Genomic DNA, 20,813 nt, shown 5'->3' with positions numbered 1-20,813 from the left:
GACTGTGAAAAGCAAAGATTCTGGTGAAAAGGTGCGGACGGGGGAGACGGTTGTGGCCAGTTCGTATGATGGTTGTGCGCTGTTAAATGAGAGGCGTAGGTTTGTGCAGGGCCACCTGTATCGGCAATGTCGCTGTGAAATTGCCTGCAATACCATAGGACAAGCCGACTAGTGGCCTCGTCGAATGGTTGAAACTGCCTTTTGGGAATTGTACTCTGGTTAAGCAAGGGCTATTTTCGACTCGCCTGCTCTTTTTTTGTGCGGGACTACAATTCCCATAACGTCAGCAAGGCAGAGCCGGAGGAGAATGAGTGGTTTCCGGGCGGAGTGTCACAGCTTTCCCCTGACTCTCAGTCTGAAGATGGTCTGTACCCGGAACGTCACCTATCCACGTTCTCCCAAGGATGCTGCCTGACCCGCTGAGTTACTCCAGAACTTTATTTATTTTTTGTGTAAACCAGCATCTGCAGTTTATTGAAGATAGACACAAATTACTGGAATAACTCAGCGGGTCAGGCAGCATCTCAGGAGAAAAAGGATAGGTCGAGATCTTCCTTCAGTGATTCTCTCGTGATTCCTTCTGGAGTTCCTTGTTTGTACTTGTTTCTACACGTATTAGTCAATTGGACTACATTACCCACAGAGCACAGTGGACAGCGGTGCCAAAGGCAAAATGTATGAAAACATAAATCTGTTGAAAACATAAATCAGTAATGAGATCCCTGATAATTGTCTTTTTTTCCCAGCCATATTAAAAAAAAATTGTGCATACTCGTTCAGAGATAAAGGCTCATATTTAAGCTGTTATTTTAGTGGGTGGAGTGGGTCTCCTCTAAGTGCTGGTACTAGTCTATCTGTCTAGTGCCTCATTCTGGACTTGCACTTTTTATCTGTACTTTCTCTGTAATTGTAATAATATTCTGCAGTCAGTTTACTTATATATGGCTTGATTGTACTTATGTGTAGTATGGAGACACAGGAGTGCAGATGCTGGAAATGCGAATGCAATTGCTGTAGGACTTCGAAGGGTTCCTGATCCGAAACGTCATTTGTCCATTCCCTCGTTCACTCCACCCAGAACTGCTGAATTCCTTCAGTACTTTGTGGGTTGTTTATGAAAAATATGATTTAAATGAATTTCATACAAACAACACTCCTCGCTGTTTCCCGGTACACATGGCAATATCAATACAAACAGAATTACCCTCACAAAGATGGCGGCACGGCCGTGTCCTGACACATCCGACCATTGCCGAGGCCGGCGGGTTGCCCCTCAACAACATGGCGCTCGCACCGCCTACCCCTGAGACATCCAACCATTGCCGAGACCGGTGGGTTGCCCCTCAACAACATGGCGCTCTCACCGCCTACTCCGGCGGGTTGCCCCTCAACAAGATGGCGACATTCACTTACAAACATGGCAATGAAAGCGCCCCCTCGTTGTTGGTTGCGTGCGCATTCGCATTGCCCCCCCCCCCCCCCCCCAGCAAGATGGTGGCGAGTATCCACACATTGGTGGGCGTGCGACATTACGGCCATGACCATAATGGCAACCAACGGGACATTAGCCCTTCCGCCCGGTTTGTTGGAACCTCACCATAATGGTGATCGGCTGCCCCTGCCGGTTCAGTGGGGCTTGTTTACCCCTTTGCCCCGCAAGGCGGAGGGCGGATATGACGTTAGAAGAACATCCGCTGCGCGGTGAAGGTCGCAGAGCCATGGTGGGAACGGCGGTGCGGCTGCTGCTCCGGCGGTGCCAGGTCGTGAGGCCCTTCTTCCCGGCGGTGGTTCCCAACAGGTCAGGCCAATGCACCGGTTCGCGATGGTAGGGCCTTGGATCAACTGCGGACGGGTGGGATCAGTGTGCCGTTTGGGCAAACAAGGATGGAATGGTCAGGGGTCAGTCAAAGAGGTGCATGGCCGGAGGGAGTAACATGGAGAGGAGTGATGGGCTGGAGGGGCAGCAGTTGGGGAGGGATGACGGACTGGAAGGGGAACTGATGGGGAAGGGCGACGGGCTGGAGGAGATGACAAAGGTAGGGAGGAAACATACTGGACCTTATACTGGAGTAGAGCCTGGCCAAGTGACTGGTGTTTCAGTGGAAGAACATTTAGGAACAGCTCCATAAGTTTTTGAAATGATTATTTTGAATAAGGATAACTCTGGACCTTGGACAGGTACTAAATTGGGGTAAAGCAATTTACAACATTATTGGGCAGGAACTGCAGTGACTAAATTGGGAGCAGTTGGATATGTCTGTATCTGACATGGGAGTTGTTTAAAAGGCAGTTAATCAGAGTTCAGAACTGGCACATTCCAGCAAGGAGGAAGGATAAGGGTGACAAGGTGCAGGGACTTTAGATGACCAGGAGTTGTATATTTGGTCAAAAAGCAACAGAAAAAGTATGTAAAGTTCAGAAAGGTGAAGTATATAAAGCAAGAACGAACTAACTCAAGTGGGCAACTGGAAGGACCAAAAGGGGACATGAAATGTCATTGGCGAGTCAGATTAAAGAAAATCCCAAGATTTCTCGGAAGTATATTAAAAACAAGAGGGGAACCAAAGAGAAGGTGGAATTGCTCTAGTGTAATGGAGAGGATTTATAGAAACATAGAAATTAGGTGCAGGAGTAGGCCATTCGGCCCTTCGAGCCTGCACCGCCATTCAATATGATCATGGCTGATCATCCAACTCAGTATCCCGTACCTGCCTTCTCTCCATACTCTCTGATCCCCTTAGCCACAAGGGCCACATCTAACTCCCTCTTAAATATAGCCAATGAACTGGCCTCGACTACCCTCTGTGGCAGGGAGTTCCAGAGATTCACCACTCTCTGTGTGAAAAAAGTTCTTCTCATCTCGGTTTTAAAGGATTTCCCCCTTATCCTTAAGCTGTGACCCCTTGTCCTGGACTTCCCCAACATCGGGAGCAATCTTCCTGCATCTAGCCTGTCCAACCCCTTAAGAATTTTGTAAGTTTCTATAAGATCCCCTCTCAATCTCCTAAATTCTAGAGAGTATAAACCAAGTCTATCCAGTCTTTCTTCATAAGACAGTCCTGACATCCCAGGAATCAGTCTGGTGAACCTTCTCTGCACTCCCTCTATGGCAATAATGTCCTTCCTCAGATTTGGAGACCAAAACTGTACGCAATACTCCAGGTGTGGTCTCACCAAGACCCTGTACAACTGCAGTAGAACGTCCCTGCTCCTATACTCAAATCCTTTTGCTATGAAAGCTAACATACCATTCGCTTTCTTCACTGCCTGCTGCACCTGCATGCCCACTTTCAATGACTGGTGTACCATGACACCCAGGTCTCGCTGCATCTCCCCTTTTCCTAGTCGGCCACCATTTAGATAATAGTCTGCTTTCCTGTTTTTGCCACCAAAATGGAGAACCTCACATTTATCCACATTATACTGCATCTGCCAAACATTTGCCCACTCACCCAGCCTATCCAAGTCACCTTGCAGTCTCCTAGCATCCTCCTCACAGCTAACACTGCCCCCCAGCTTAGTGTCATCCGCAAACTTGGAGATATTGCCTTCAATTCCCTCATCCAGATCATTAATATATATTGTAAATAGCTGGGGTCCCAGCACTGAGCCTTGCGGTACCCCACTAGTCACTGCCTGCCATTGTGAAAAGGACCCGTTTACTCCTACTCTTTGCTTCCTGTTTGCCAGCCACTTCCCTATCCACATCAATACTGAACCCCCAATGCCGTGTGCTTTAAGTTTGTAAACTAATCTCTTATGTGGGACCTTGTCGAAAGCCTTCTGGAAGTCCAGATACACCACATCCACTGGTTCTCCCCTATCCACGCTACTAGTTACATCCTCGAAAAATTCTGTAAGATTCGTCAGACATGATTTACCTTTTGTAAATCCATGCTGACTTTGTCCAATGGTTTCACCACTTTCCAAATGCTTTGAATTAACGCATAGAGGATGTTGGGGAGGTACTAAATGAGTGAATCTGTGTTCATCAAGGACAAGGATATAGAGGACATTGAGTGTAAGTGAATACAAATATACTGAGTAGTTTGAGATCAAGAAGGAGATGGTTTTGGAGCATTTGCAGAAAATTGAGGTGGATAAATCCCCAGGGCCTGATTGGATCTATCCATTCTTATTAAGTGAGGAGATTGCATGGACCTTGATAAAGACCCTTCTATCCTCTGTAACCACACGTGAGGTCCTGAAGGACTGGAGAGCAGCCAATGTTCCTTTGTTTGTTTAAGAAGAAAAATAGAGATAATCCAGGAAACTACAGGCCTGTGAGCCTACTGTAAGCTATAGGGGAGGAATGAGGTGTGATTTACTTGTATTTGGAAGCAAATGAGCCAATTGGGAACAGTCTGTGTATGGCTTTGTCAGTAGCAGGTCATGTCCTACCAATTTGAATTGAGTTTTTTTGAGGTGACAAAGGTGATTATTGAGTATACAGCAGTGGATGTTCTCTATATGGATTTTAGTAAGTCCCTCGTAGTAGGATGGTACGGAAGATTAAGATTCATGGTATTTGCAATGACTAGGCCATTTGGATTCAGAACTGGTTTACTCATGAAAGACAAGATTATGGTGGAAGGGTGTCGTTCTGCCTGGATCTTTGTAATCAGTGGAGTTTGTGCTATATATAAATGACTTGGGCGTAAATTCAGATGGGTTTGTTCGTAAGTTTGCATACAACACCACAATTGCTGGAGTTAGTGAATAGTTAGAAGGGCTGTCAAAGTATACAAAGGATAGTGTATACAAGGATAGATGGTGGCGATGGTGAGGACTCTTGCTACATATTTCAGTTACAGAAATGGACGTACAACTGGCAGGTTGAAATTAATCTGAGCAAGTGTCTGATGTTGCACTTTGGAAGGTTAAATACAAGGGGCTAGCATAGAGTAAAGCGCTTAACAGCATTAATGTATGGAGGATATCCTGGTGTCCATGCATAGCTCCATGAAAGTGGCAACAGGTAGCGTGATAAAAAGGTGTATGGTATGCTTGCCTTCAATGGTCACGGTATTGAGGATAACAGCCATGAAGTCATGTGCAGATTTATAGAACTTTGGTTTAGCAGCATTTGGAATGTTTTGTGCAGTTCTGGTCACCTCGTTATAGGGAAGGCGTGGAGGTTTTGGAAAAGATGCTGAGGTGATTTACCAAAATGCTGCCTGGATTAGAGGGTATAAAACTCTAAGGAGAAGTCGACATGATTGGATGTTTTCTCTGGAGCATTGGTGTTTGAGGGGAAATCTGATAGAATATAACATTCTGAGAGACGTGAGTTGGGTTAGGCATTCAGAATCCTTTTCGCTGGGTGGAAATGTCAAATACTAAATTGCATGGTTTTAAGGTGAGAGGGGCAAAGTTTAAAGGATATGTCTGCTGCCTGGGGTGGTAGTGGTTGCAGATATGAAAGTGACATTTAAGAGGCTTTTAAACAAGCTTATGTTAGGGCTGTTGATCATGTACAGTCAGAGCAGATTGGCTTAATTTGACATGATATTTGCCATAGACAATGTGGACTGGGGTGCCTCTTCCATTGCTGTATTGTTCTCTATTCTATGAAGGATATAGGGGCTGGAGAGGGTTACAGAGATTGGGAGAGGTCTGGACACTGCACAGGGTAACAGTATATCGAGTGTAGGGCTTGGAGGTAGATAACTGGAGTCTGAGAGGGGAAGGGGGGTTATTAAGATGGGAAGGTGTAGGCACTATAGAGGTTAATAGATAGGGATGGGTGTTTGCGCTGGAGGGGATTACCGAGATATTGAGAGATGTTGGCACTGGATATGGGGGGTTAGAGTAATAGAGATTTTGTAGTGTCTTAAGGGGTGTATCATCTAGAGGGGGCTAAAGAGTTCTGTGGGAGCTAAGAGGGTTACAGAGACGGACGCCAGCAGGATCTGGAGGGCTACAGTGATTGGGAGGGTGCAGTAGATAGATAGATAGATAGATATAATTTAATTGCCACACAACCAAGGTCGGTGGTATTTGGGTTGCCAGCAGCGGTACAGTAATAAAGAACACAACCACAATAAAAATTTTACACAAACATCCACCACAGCATTCATCACTGTGGTGGAAGGCACGGAGCTTGGCCAGTCCTCCTCCATTTTCCCCCGTGGTCGGGACCACCACCCTCCACAGCCGTTGCTGCGGGCGTCCAGATGGTAAGGGACAAAGTCAAAGTCAAGGTGAGTCCAGGATCGGCTCTTCCCAACCAGAGACCGCGGCTTCAGGCTGGTGTAGGCCGGCGGTCAAAGTTTTAAAGTACCTGCCGTGCCGCAGCCGGAAGCACCGCAGTCTGCAGGGCCGGCGGTCGAAGCTCCCCTCCAGGGGAGATGGTAAGTCCATGCCGCACCCGCGGTAGAAGACGGCCGCGGGACGGCGGTGGAAGCTTCTTCTTCCCCCCGGGTCCTCCACGAGGGATCCCGGGCTGTAGACGCCGCACCAGCTGGAGTTCTGCAGACTGCGGCTTCAGGCTGCCGGCTGCCGGGCCAGCGTAACGGAGCGCTCCCCTCCAGCGAGGTCTCACCCGCTCCACGCCGAGAGTCCACGCTGCGCCCGCCGCTGAAGCTCCGGGCGCGTCTCCGGGAAAGTCCGCGCCGATCCTTGCTGTTAGGCCACGGGGGAGGCGACCTGAAAAAATCGCCTCTCCATGGAAGAGGTGGCCGAAACGGTTTCCCCCTTACCCCCCCACACCACCCCCCACACATAACACACAAAGAAACATTAAAAACAGACTTTTAAACATACTAAAAAAATAAAAAAAGTTGGGAAAAAACGGACACGCTGCCGACAGGCTGCTGCCAGTGCAGCGCCCCCTAACGTAGTGAGAAGGGGTGAAGAAGCTGGAGAGGATTATAGAGATAGGGATAGATTTAGGCTCTGAAGTGGGTTCGTTGGAGTGTTTTGGCCAGAGGAGTTTATCGAAGGAGGTGGATGGTTGTATTGCCACAGTGCTGCAGCTATCGGGCAGCTGAACTGACCTCTCACCAGCTTGAGTGCAGTCCTGACCTCCCATCTGCCTCATTTGAGACCTTTAATCGGGTTTTATCATGCACTAAATGATATAACCGTTAACTTATATTTGTATTTTCATTGACTGGATGGTACGCAATAAAAAAGCTTCACACTGCCTTGTTATACATGACAATAATAAACTAAACTATGAGGGGGTTACAAAGATGTTTAGGGACTGAAATGGGCTTGCAAAGATAGGAATCGTATTTTGGGCTGGAGTAGGTTATTGGGATTGATAGGGGAGTTGCGGCTGGAAGGTGTTGCAGATGGGGAGTGGTGTAGTAGCTAGATGGTTGATAATGATTGAGAGGGATGTAGGGGCATGCAGGATTTTACAGAAATAGAAAGGGGTGTACGGGCTAGAGGGCGTTACAGAGATAGCGAGGGGTGTAGAGTCTGGAAGGGGGTTCACAAATAGGGACGGTTTCGGTTCCAGATAGGTTCTAGTGAAGAGACTAGAGGTTATAGAGGGGGAGGGGTTAGGGGATTACATTAATTGAGGTGGCGTTTTGAGGTCTTCAGGATGCTAGATGTTGAAAGGGGTGTAGGAACTTTAAGGGGGGTTACAAAGGTAGAGAGGGGTGTAGTGGCTTTAGTGTTCACAGAGAGAGGGATGGGTGTAGTAACAGGAAGGTTTTGTATAGGCCGGGAGAGGTGTGGTGCACAGAGGGGCTAACAGAGACGGAGAGGTGTTTGTTGGGGCTGATGTGTTAAGAAGGTGTGTTTGTTGAGGCTGGATGGGGTTACTCATTTGGGGAGGGATGTTTGTAGGGGCCAGCTTAGGGTTGGAAGTTACCATGATGGTTGTGTAGGGCCCAGAAAGGGTTACCAGAATGGATTGGGATATTTGGGGGGAGGCTGAGGATCATCTGGATGGGAAAGGATGTATGGCGGCAACTGAGTTGGGTGTGAACTACTGTCTTTTATCTCTTGTTTTCTGCCACTCTCTAGGGGTGCCAAGCAATGGCAGCCGGACCCGGCCTGGATGGAGCAGTACGCGGGTGCTGTCATGTATCCCACAGAGATCACGGCAAAATGGAAACCCCCTCCTTGGAACGGTAAGCGCTGCTCATCCCAGGAAGGGAGGAGTGGCTATTAATGGGGTGGGTGGTCATCATTGTGAATGAGACTGGATTAGAGGTTAAACAACTCGGTATTATCTGGATAATTACCATCTTTGTGCAGTAGGGTAGGCCAGTGGTGATCATGTAATATGTTGAGACAATTCAGGGGAGCTTCTGGATGTAGTGTATGTGGATTTCAAGAAAGCGCTTGATAAACTGCACATAAAAGGCTGGTGCACAAGGCAAGTGTAAAATGGAAGTGTGTTAACATGGATTACATGGAAGGCAGAGAATCAGAATATATGGGTCTTTTTCAGGCTGGAAGGATATAAGCAGTGGACCGTCCCAAGGATCTTGGTCCTCCATAATTAACTGATTTTATTAATGACAGCAAGGAGGTTGCAGAGGGTAAGGTCTCGAAGATGGCTAATAGGTGCAAAGTATGTTATCAGGTTTTTCAGACTGAAAAAGTGTCTCGACCCAAAATGTCACCCAATCCTTTTCTCCAGAGACACTGCCTGTCCCGCTGAATTACTCCATTTTGGGTCTATCTTCGGGGTAAACTGCAGGTAGAGGGAACATGTTCAAAGAATTAGAATAGTGATTTAAGAAATAGTGTTGGAGGGAATTATTCGAAGGAAAGATGATAAATCCTCTGGACCCAGCGACCTCCATGCCTGGATTTTAAATGGTAGACATTTTCGTCATCTTCCAGAATTTCTTAGATTCTGGACTAGCTTCCACAGGTAGAATATGTAACTCCTCTAGGGAACGTAGGAGAGAGGAGACTGAACCTATTAACCTGTCACCAGGAGCAGGTAAATTCTGGAATATTACTAATGAAGTGGGAACAATACTGTACAAAGACACAAAATGCTGGGTTATCTCAGCGGGTCAGGCAGCATTTTTGGAGAACATTAATAGGTGACGTTTCTACAGACTGCTGAAGATGGGTCCCCATTGGAGATGCTGCCTGTGCTACTCCAACATTTTTTTTTGTTGTAAACCAGCACTTGCAGTTCCTCGTGTCTCTGTTGAAGATAATCATTGGACTCTGCAAAGTCAATGTGGGTTTTGGAGAAAAAATCTTTTGAAGTTTTACTCTGCAGACTAAGAGAAGGCAGACCAATTGATGTGGTGTATGTGGGCTTTCAAAGCCCAGTAATGTGCCGTACAAGATCATTTCACAAACTTGAACATGCAGTGTTGGGGGTAACATACTGGCCTGGACTAAGAGGATCCAGTGCAATAGCTGATAGTTCAAATCTAGGTGGCAGTGTGGACCATGAAGAGACGCCTGCAAACATACAAATTAGCCGCAAGAGGCTCTTCCAATCTGAACTGAAAAGCAGGACTTCTAGGGTGGTTATATCTGGGTTGCTTCCAGTACCCTGTGCTAGTGAGGATAGGGACAGGTAGATAGGGGATCTGAACGTGTGGCTGAGGAGTTGGGGCAGGGATTTAGATTTCTAGATCACTGGCATCTCTTCTGGGGCAGGGGTGACCTGTACAAAAGGGACGGGTTGCACCTTAATTGGAAGGGGACTGACATTCAGACAGGCAGGTTTGCTAGTGCTACACGAGTGGGTTTAAACTAAAAAGTAGGGGGGTGGAGTCAACAACGTGGAAGCGAATCCATGCAGCTAACGGGAAAGAGAGTGTCGGAAAGGTTGCGTTTAAACTAACGGGCAGGGGGATGGGACCAAATGCAAGGAGACAGAGGGCCATAAAAGGAGGACAGAAGCAAAAGGTAGAAGGGAGATAAGAAAAACTAACCTGAAAGCTTTGTGCCTTAATGAGAGGAGCATTCGAAATAAGGTGGATGAATTGAATGCGCAGTCAGTTTTTAAGGGATATGATCTAGTTGGAATTACGGAGACACGACTCCAGGGTGACCAAGGCTGGGAACTAAACATGCAGGGTTATTCGATATTCAGGAATGATAGACAGAAAGGAAGAGGAGGTGGGGTGGCATTGCTGGTTAAAGAGGAGATTAACGCAATAGCAAGGAGAGACATTAGCTTTGATGCTGTAGAATCAGTATGGGTAGAACTGCGAAATAGCCAAGGGCAGAAAATGCTTGTTGGAGTTGTGTACAGACCAGCAAACAGCAGTAGGGAGGTTGGGGATAGCTTCAAGCAGGAAATTAGGGATGCGTGTAGCAAAGGTACAGCAGTTATCATGGGTGACTTAAATCTACATATAGATTGGGCCAACCAAATTGGTAGCAGTGCTGAGGAGGAGGATTTCCTGGAATGCATACGGGATGGGTTTTTAAACCAATATTTAGAGGAACCGACTAGAGGGCAGACCATCCCAGGCTGGGTATTGTGTAAAGAGGAAGGATTAGTTAGCCATCTTGTTGTGCAAGGCCCCATTGGGCTACAGTGACCATAATATGGTGGAATTCTGCATTCGGATGGAGAGTGACACGGTTAATTCAGAGACTGGGGTCCTGAGCTTGAATAAAGGAGACTTTGAAGGTATGAGATGGGAATTGGTTAGGATAGCCAATTGTACCTGAAATTAGCAAATTATACTTAAATGGTTGACAATGGAGATGCAATGGCAAAGATTTAAAGACCGCATGGATGAACTCCAGAAATTGTTCATCCCTGTCTGGCGAAAAAATAAAACTGGGAAGGCGGCTCAACTGTGGCTGACGAGAGAAGTCAAGGATAATGTTAAAGCCAAGGAAGAGGCATATAAATTGGCCAGAAGAAGTGGCAAACCAGAGGACTGGGAGAAATTTAGAACTCAACAGAGGAGGACGAATGGGGTTAATTAAGAGGGGGAAAAGTGCATGAAAGAAAGCTTGCGGGGAATATAAAAACTGACTGTAAAATGTACGTGGCTCTGTAAAAAGGAAAAGATTAGTGAAGACGAATGTAGGTCCCTTACAGTCAGAGACAGGTGAATTTATAATGGGGAAATATTTTCTATGTTTCTATGAAACAAGGAAATGGCAGAACAGTTAAACGAGTACTTTGGTTCTGTCTTCACTAAAGAAGACACAAACAATCTCCCAGAAATACTAGAGGACTGAGGATCTAGTGGGAGGGAGGAACTGAAAGGAATCCACATTAGTCGGAAAATGGTGTTAGGTAAACTGTTAGGACTGAAGGCAGATACATCCCCAGGGCCTGATGGTCTGCATCCCAGAGTACTCAAGGATGTGGCCCTAGAAATCATGGATTCATTGGTGATCATTTTCCAATGTTCTATAGACTGGATCAGTTCCTGTGGACTGGAGGATAGCCAATGTAACTCTACTTTTTAAGAAAGGAGGGAGAGAGAAAATAGCGAATTATAGATCAGTTAGCCATACAACGGTAGTGGGGAAGATGTTATAGCAGCGCATTTGGAAAGCAGTGATGGGAGTCGGTCAAAGTCAGCATGGATTTATGAAGAGGCTATCATGCTTTAATCTTTTGGAATTTTTTGAGGATGTAACAAGTAAAATGGATAAGGGAGAGCCAGTGGATGTGGTGTATCTGGACTTTCAAAAAGCCTTTGACAAGGTCCCACACAGGAGATTAGTGTGCAAAATTAGAGCACATGGTATGGGGGGTAGGGTATTGACGTGAATAGAGGACTGGTTGGCAGATAGGAGGCAAAGAGTAGGAATTAACTTTTCAGAATGGCAGGCAGTGACCAGTGGGGTGCCGCTAGGCTCAGTGCTGGGACCCCAGTTGTTTACAATGATTTAGACGAGGGAATTAAATGTAACATCTCTAGGTTTGCGGATGACACAAAGCTGGGTGGCAGTGTGAGCTGCAACGAGGATGCTGTGAGGTTGCAGGGTGACTTGGATAGGATGGGTGAGTTAGCAGAAGCATGACAGATGCAGTGTAATGTGGATAAATGTGAGGTTATCTACTTTAGTGGCAAGAACAGGAAGGCAGATTATTATCGGAATGGTGTCAGATTCAGAGAAGGGGAGGTGCAAGGAGGCTTGGGTGTGCTTGTACATCAGTCACGTCAAGGATGCAGGTAGAGCAGGCAGTGAAGAAAGCTAATGGCATGTTGGCCTTCATTGCGGAAGGATTTGAGTTTAGGAGCAAAGAGGTCCTACTGCAGCCTCACAGGGCCCTGGTGAGACTGCACCTGGAGTATTGTGTGCAATTTTGGTCTCCTCATTTGAGAAAGGACATTATTGCTATTGAGGGAGTGCAGCATAGGTTCACAAGGTTAATTCCCAGGATGGCGGGACTGACATATGATGAAATAATGGGTCGACTGGGCTTGTGTTCGCTGGGATTTAGATGAGAGGGGATCTCATAGCAACATATAAAATTCTTAAGTGATTGGACATGAACAAATGTTCCTGATGTTGGGGGGGTCCAGAACCAGGGGTCACAGTTTAAGAATAAGGGGTAGACCATTTAGGACTGAGATGAGGAAAAACTTTTTCACCCAGATAGTTGTGAATCTGTGGAATTCTCTGCCACAGAAGGCAGTGGAGGCCAATACACTCGATGGTTTAGAGAGAGAGTTAGATTTAGCTCTTGGGGCTAAAGGAATCAAGGGATATGGGGGGGGGGGGGGAAGCCAGATCGGGATACTGATTTTGGATGATCAGTCATGATCATAATGAATAGCAGTACCAGCTCGAAGAGCCGAATGGCCTACTCCTGCATCTATTTTCTATGTTTCTATCCAGGTGTGTAATAGAATCTGGGAGTGAGTGGATAGGAATGGCAATTAATGTATGATTAGTCTAAAGGGCCTGTCCGTCTTTGCGATTTTTTTCGGCGACTGCCGGTGTCATTGACTGACGTATCAGGTCACCGAAAAATTTGCGGCATGTTGACGTATGACGCGCTGTGTTTTTTCAAGTGTCACAACATTTTTCTTGTCGCCGCTGGAATTTGAAATGACGCCGGCAGTCGCCAAGAAAAAAACCAAGTGTGTCAGGCCCTTGAAGGATCGTTAAACAACGGTGGCCTGAAGGGCCTGTTTCTGGCCACTGTCTCTAGCTGATGTGATTGCACTGAAGAGGGTGTAGAGCAGATTCACCGAGATGTTGCCTGTGATGGAACCTTTCATTTGCGAGGTGAGGCTGTTTGTTTTCCCTGGAGCGGATGAGGCTGAGGGAGGGGAACCCTGAGAGAGGGCTGAACAACGATGAGGGCCACTGACAAGGTGGGTTGTGAAAGACGTTTCTGCATGGCAGAGGTGTCAAAAACTAAAGGTCATAAGTTGAGAAAAAGAAATTTAGAGGGGATTTCACTGGAGGTTTTTCACCCAGAGGGTGGTTGGAATCTGGAACTCACTCGGAAAAGGTGGTGGAGGCAGAGATTCTCCCAACATTTTGCTATCTAGACAATCATTTGAATCGCCAAAGAATAAAGGCCGTGGACCTAAGTGCTGGTAAATGGCACTAGTATAGATCGGTATTTGATGATCAGCCTGGACATGGTGGGCCGAAGGGTCTGTTTCTAAGCTGTTTAACTCTGATGCTACAAATACATCTCCCATTTCCCCTTTATCCACAGCTCAGGTTCTTCTGAGAACAAACATACATTTTAAGTGCATGGTTTTCCTTTCACAAAGATCTACTGCCTTGCATATTTTTAGTTAGTGAGATGCATGATGCTAATGATAGCTTTGGACATACATCTCCCAGTTGATGTCAAACTAACAGGCCTAGAGTTTCCTGCTTTCTGACTCGCTTCCTCTTTTTCTTTGCACAATGCCAATACATTTGCTATTTTCGAATCAACTGAAACCTTTTTGAATAGATTTTCGAGAATTGGAACTTGCACATCATCCATTTCACTGACTACTCTTTGATGACACTTGGGTGAATTCCATCAGCAGCTGGAGGCTACCAGCCCACAGTCCGAACAATCTGCTCCAACCCCTGCCCTGGTGAAGGCAATACCAACCACCTCCCCTACTCTTCCCCTGAGTTTTTCCCATGGAAGCTTCAGGGAGATGTGCACAGGCAGAGTACTTGGTTGAAGACCGACATGATGTGAACATTGTCAGCTCACACTGTGAAAGAGGAAAAAAACCAGTAGTTTTTACTTTGTGAGAGATGGGATGCTGTTGGTGTGGAGAAGGAGCCGAGCCCCTGGACACCACTCACTGGACGTTCCCCTGCAGGAAGAGCAGCAGTCAGGAGGGGGGCGGTCCTAGGGCTTTCACTGCGAGAGGGGTTGAGTCCAGGAGTTGAGACGTCTCGCTCCAATTATCCGGGGCCCGGGGGAGACCACACCTGGAATATTGTGGACAGGTCTGGGCTCCCCACCTGAGGGAGGGACTGCAGCAAAGGGTCACCGGATCGATTCCCGGGAACGGGGGGTTTATCCCAGGAGGAGAGAAGAAGCAGACTGGGAAGAATCTGTCCTCTCTGGAGTTTAGAAGAACAAGAGGAGATCTCACTGAAACCTCCAAACTCCTTCCAGGGCTCGACAAGAAGGGGGTGGGGAGGTTGTTTCCCGTGTCTGGAACGGGGGCGGGTAGATATTAGATTAGATTAGATATAATTTATTGCCACACAGCCAGGCTGGTGGAAATTTGGGTTGTCTGCAGCGATACAATAATAAAGAACACACAACCAGAGTGAGGGGTCAGCAGTTCAGGGCAGAGACGAGGAGAAATGTCTTACCCCCCCCCCCACCCACCCCACACAGGGGCGTCTTTGGAATTCTCTTCAACTGAGGCTGTGGGGACTCGGTCACAGAGGCAATTTAGGACAGATCGTTGGGGTTTGGGATGTTACAAAATTGAGGGACGTGGTGTTAGTGAGGGAGAGTGGGGCTGAGGGAAAAGATCAGCCGTGGTCTCACTGAATGGGGCAGTAGGAACGAGTAGCCAAGTGATCTATTGTTCATCACCTCCCCTTCCTTTATCTCCTCCACTCTCCGGCCAACAGACAAAGACCCGCCGAAGGATCGCAACGTCTCCAACTATGTGATTAACTTTGGGCCGCAGCACCCGGCGGCTCATGGGGTCCTGCGGCTGGTGTTGGAGCTGAGCGGCGAGTCGGTGAAGAAGTGTGACCCCCATATTGGCCTGCTCCACCGCGGGACCGAGAAACTCATCGAGTACAAGACCTACTTGCAGGTACGCCACCGCACTCGGTCCTGGGGGGGAGTGCGACACGCCGTCTAGGCTGGTGTTTGGTTTTAGTAAGCATGGACCTTTCATGTTGTGTGTAATGCTCTGCTGTCCGTAAGTATGCACACACTGCCAGGGTTAGGTACCCTTTGTGAGTTGCTCTGCGAGAAGGTGCACAGTCTAATGTTTGCATTCAGTGTGTACTGTGCTCTGATGCTCCCCCACCTCCTCTCTGGTAGGCGCTTCCATATTTTGACCGCCTGGATTACGTCTCCATGATGTGCAACGAGCAGTGTTACTCCCTGGCCGTGGAGAAGCTGCTGAACATCAGGCCGCCCATTCGTGCCCAATGGATCCGAGGTGAGTCCACCATCCAGGGTGAGTCACCGCAATTGCTCTTCTGTCCACAGACAGTCAGCGGGCCTCCTAACTGCGGCTTTGTATTACGGTGGGTTCGTTCGTTAATCAGACCCTCTCCAGGTCTGTCGCAGAGGGATGGCCAAAGGAAGTGGCCGGCCAGTTAGCACCCAAGTGGTATTGAACTGTCGGAGGTGGAACTTCCCCTCTATCCAGTCACTTGAGACCAGATATGCGGGTTGAGGAGTGTCTCTTCAAAGACATTGAACTGCTTTAGGCTGCACACCAATCTGTTCTCTGAAGTACTCCAAATGTAGATGGCCTTGTACAACAGCTGAGGTCAGAGTGCAACACTGATGAGATATTTGACTGATGGATGCAAAATATCATACCCAAATCCATCTGCTGGTTCGTGCAGGAGTGTGGGTGGAGCTGGGGTTTTCATGGCATTGATGGTATATTGAGCTGTGGGAGGCAGCAACATGTACCAAGTGTTGTTACAGCTGAGGGTGAGATGTGTACCTCGGGCTTGTGTGGGGTTGGGTTTGGATGTGGCCGTACCCCAACATGGAATGACTGGATGATCCATTTTTCTGTCTGATCCCAAACCCTCTGCCCTCTGTTCACCCCATCACCAGTTCTCTTCAGTGAGCTGACGAGACTTCTGAACCACATCATGGCAATCACCACCCACGCCCTGGACATCGGTGCCATGACACCTTTCTTCTGGATGTTTGAGGAGAGGGAGAAGGTGAGCGGTGCGGGCAGGGTGGGTGCTCTCTGTGGGAGGATTCAGAATGACGATCATTGACAATTGATAAACTAATAATGTAGCAACTTTTCTTGATGTTTTGGGGTACTTTTTTTTGTCTGTAAATTGCCCCCAATTCGTAGGTGAGTGATGTAATCTGTGAAGAGTTGATTGGTCTGAGGAGGACAATGAAATTCTGAATTATCTAGGTGATTAATTGATTCACTAATTGTCCAAACAGCAAATCAACTAAGTCACACAAATTAATAGTTTGACACTTTGACACACAACGTCGACTGTTCATTTCCTTCCTCAAATGCTGCCTGATCCACTGAGTTCCTTCAGCAACTCGCCTTTTTTCACTAGAGAGTCCAGCATCTGCAGTCTCTTGTGCCTCCTAAATAGCCTGACTAGCTCAGAATAAAAAGTGAAGCCATCAGTTAGCAATTGTCCGAATAGTTTCTTTACTCTGTCCACCTGGTGCTTTCCTCGTGTGATGAAGCTTAAGATGGAGGGTGTGTTTGGGGAGCCTGGTGTCAAACCTGTGAACATTGTGGTCTAACCAGTGGATCTGACTGGGTGTAACTGGAGCTTCAGTGCTGGACATGTTGGACTTGGAGAAGACACTGACATTTGTTACTGATCCTTCCAGTAGATAGGGCGGAGAGGGCACAGTGTTGGTGCCAGATTGGAGGTCAAGACCTTCAAACAACCCTTCCATGATCAACTAATGACTGTGCTGGTGCATTGATAGGTAGTGGTGAATGTCACTGTCAATGTCTACCTTCAGCAAGAGAGGGCTCCTGAGGTGTGAGGTGATTCATTTTGCAGGGTCTCACCTTGGATTTTTGTGCAGCGGGGTCTTGCCGCTGAAGGATGTATGTAAGGCCTTTGGGTGCTCATTGATCGAGCGGATGTCTTGGAGCTCTGCCTCTGAGCAAACGCAAATATGAGTATCCTCTGCCTACTGCAGATCAACGGCCGAGGTTGGGGTGATTTTTGTCCTGGAGTGTGGTTGCTATAGTTGAACTGTTTTCCTTGAGTTCTGATGACTCCTGTGGGAGAGTTGTTGCAAGTGAGGCAGCTTGTACAAAGATCATATTCTCAACGCACACTCTATTTCAAGCTTTGTCTCAGGACAGAGGGAAAGATTCAAGGGATCTGTTCAAAGCCCCCTAAAGAATCACTACATCCTTGGACTCTCTGGCCCAGACCGTTCCAAGTGGAGAGGGTGTGTTTGGGATGGGATTGTAAACCTGGAGGTGTGGCTTGGGAGTACACAAGAACGGAACTCGCTATCAAAACATGGAGGGGACGGGGGACACTATTTTTTGGCGGCCACGCGCGCATGCGCACACTGACACACACGCGTGCGAGGCTTCAGAGGCTCAATCCAGCGCTAAATGCAGCTCAACTGCCTGTCTGACCGGGTTAACTACAGCCCTGTCTGGACTGACGGGACACCAGCGCTGCTTCTCCACGCTGGCCATATTTCCTGCATGTCCAGGAACGGTTGTAAGCTCACCTGGCGGGACAGGCAGAGTTAGCTGGGTTTAGTGCTGTTTCTTTACACTGGCCCGTCTGACTGCAACCAAAGATCCTAGATCCTATAGCGGAGGTTCTTTGCTGCCGACCTCTCTGGCCACCCATGGGGGGGGGGGCACTCGGGACAGCGCCGGAAACCCAGCCGGGATCATCCCGGCTGCGGATGAAGCGCAGATCTGTGTCGCGTCTCCCTCGTCCAATCACCGCGCTCTATCCTTAGTCCCCCCCCCCCCCCCCCCACTCTTCCCTCCTCCAATCATCGCGCTGAATCATGTCCCGCCCCCATTGCCTGCTGACCGACGTCTCTCTCCTCCAATCGGCGCCCTCGATCACAAAAACTTGGGGGGAATGTCCCCCACCTCTCAAAACATGGAGGGGACTTGTCCCCTCTGCCCCCCCCCCCGGGTTTTCAGCCCCTGGGAGTACACACAAATTATCTGGAATTATTCCAGTTATGAGCTGGACAACCTCCGACCACATTTCACTTCTGCTCAATGTTGTCACACGGACCTCATCAGGCACCTCAGGATTTACAGACCGAGAGTGTTGTCGTTGGCCTCAATCCTGAGGGGCCACCACAGAAGGAGTGGTTAATGAATGAGGTGGCTACCTGCTTTGTACAATTGGTACTTCAGTTAATGAATGGAGCCACCAGCTGATGGCCAACTGGGCTAATTGTCTGCACCAATGGTTGGCTGCAGGAACTCGGCGTGCGTGTGTGTTGGAGGGAAAGAGGAATTGTTAAGGTTTTGGGTCAAAATTGAGAACAATTAAGAGGAAAGAAAGCTGGTACACAGGGAAGAGGGCGAACAGTGGGAAGGGCCATTGGGTGATTGGTGGACCGAGGAATGGTGAAATATTACTAACAGGTGGAGTCGGGTAGGGAGGGGAGGGGGTGGAGATTTGGAAGATTAGTAGGAGACAGGTTGACCAATTGCCAAACAATTGTTTCATAATTCATGACAATGAGAAGGTAACTGGTATTAGAAAGGAACTTTCTCGTTGATTGGAGCAGGTTGCACACCTGGGAAGATCAGGAAAGTGGGATGCTCTTAAGTTTGATGACAAGACTTCAGGGCATGCACGTTAGAGCGATGGGAAGTGCAGGTGATTATGAGAGAAATTGAGGCTCTGCTCAAGAAAGAGGTGGTATGGGAAAGGTATGGGTAGCTGGGAGCAAATGTATCCCTGGAGAAGTTTTGGGGAATGAGGACCATACTGAAGAAGGAAATCGGGGCAAAAAAGGTGGCAGGAGATAGTTCTGGCAGATAATATTAAGGGAAATCTAAAGAGATTTTATTTAGGGAAAGAGGGTAACTAGAGTGAGAACAGGGGCCCTCAGAAACCAAAGTGCTCACCACTGTCGTTACCGCTGAGAAAGACATGCCGACTGAGAAACTTGGGACAGTTAATGGAGATGCCTCGAGGATAGTCCGCTTTACGTCCTAAGACATATGACAGTGGATAAATCAACCTGGCCCAATCTGATGCATTCAAGGACACATTGGGAAGCTAGAGGAAAAATTGCAGGAGCCCTGGTTGAGATGTATTAATCCTCATTAGGCACACGTGAGATGCCAGAAGATTGGAGGGTGGCTCTTGTTATGTCTCTAAAAGCCTGGCAACTATAGACCAGTGAGCCTATCATCTGTATACAGTGCAAGAGTAACTCAGCAGGCTGGGCAGCATCTCTGGCGTTCATGGATAGGTGGCATTTCGCATCGATCCTTCGTTAGACAAATTGAAGTGGGGATGGGGAACGATAGTTGAGGAGGGGAGAGGCAGGACAAATAGTGGCAGGTAATTAGTGGATGGGGCAGGGGGGAGGTTTGAAAGGTAGATAGTTGGGCCAAAGGCTGGGGATAAACGACAAATGCGTGGGACAGGATTGAAGAGTTGTGAAGGTATTCACAACCACAGAAATGACCGAGACACTACATTTAGAAAACAATAAGGCTTGTTTTGGCTGATAAATCAGACCAATTTTCCAAAATATGGTCTCCTTTCATTGAATTCCTTCAACCACAGAATGGTTGAACACAAATTTAAAAACGATGCTTGGTTTGGGTGAGCGGGGGTGGGGAAGGATAGTGGGACATGGTTTGGGTGAGCGGGGGTGGGGAAGGATAGTGGGACATGGTTTGGGTGAGCGGGGGTGGGGAAGGATAGTGGGACATGGTTTGGGTGAGCGGGGGGGGGGAAGGATAGTGGGACATGGTTTGGGTGAGCGGGGGTGGGGAAGGATAGTGGGACATGGTTTGGGTGAGCGGGGGTTGGGGTGGGGAAGGATAGTGGGACATGGTTTGGGTGAGCGGGGGTGGGGAAGGATAGTGGGACATGGTTTGGGTGAGCGGGCGTGGGGAAGGATAGTGGGACATGGTTTGGGTGAGCGGGGGTGGGGAAGGATAGTGGGACATGGTTTGGGTGAGCGGGGGTGGGGAAGGATAGTGGGACATATCTCCGGTTTTCTTTCCTCTTTTTTTTCTCTCACTGTTTTTGTCAGTTCAGGGGTTTTTTCTTCTCTCTTTTTGTATCTTTCTTCTTTTTCTTCATTCCTTCCTTTTTACTTTTTTTTCCCCGATTCATTTATCAGTTTATAAAATGTTAAAATATCTAATAAAAAAATAATAAATAAATAAAAAGATATTCATGACCTGCTGACCAGCTTGTTATCCACTCTCCCCTCTCTCTGCTTAGATGTTGGAGTTCTACGAGCGAGCGTCAGGAGCCCGCATGCATGCAGCCTACATCAGACCGGGGGGTGTCCATCAGGTGAGCAGCGCATTGGGATCAGCTTTCGCATCTGTGGTGGCTTCTGCCCTAGCTACGTGGTGGGCAGTGGGTGATGGTCCTGTTCCGGAGCGCGTATGGCGGTGGGGAGAGTGGAGAGTGCAAGCCTGTCTGCCTGTTGCTGCTTCCTCCCCCTCCAGGACTTGCCTTTGGGCCTCATGGACGACATCTACGAGTTCATCAAGAACTTTTCCATCCGCATCGAC

The 20,813-nt window shown here is 47.9% G+C and overlaps 1 protein-coding gene across 1 annotated transcript; it reads left to right on the top strand.

Moving 5' to 3' along the window:
• Positions 1–1,562: 1,562 nt before the first annotated feature.
• Positions 1,563–20,813, top strand: ndufs2 (NADH:ubiquinone oxidoreductase core subunit S2; the record flags this gene model as incomplete). The annotated part of the gene is made up of 7 exons (XM_033042175.1): positions 1,563–1,798; positions 7,984–8,090; positions 14,980–15,170; positions 15,404–15,524; positions 16,160–16,272; positions 20,515–20,589; positions 20,748–20,813. Coding segments are annotated over exons 1-7 (870 nt in total), but the record flags the coding sequence as incomplete, so codon positions are not given.

Source organism: Amblyraja radiata, chromosome 24 (assembly GCF_010909765.2).
Source record: "Amblyraja radiata isolate CabotCenter1 chromosome 24, sAmbRad1.1.pri, whole genome shotgun sequence".
Taxonomy (NCBI): Eukaryota; Metazoa; Chordata; class Chondrichthyes; order Rajiformes; family Rajidae; genus Amblyraja; species Amblyraja radiata.
The sequence above is the reverse complement of the archived record's forward strand: the minus strand, read 5'-3'. Positions and strand labels throughout refer to the sequence as shown.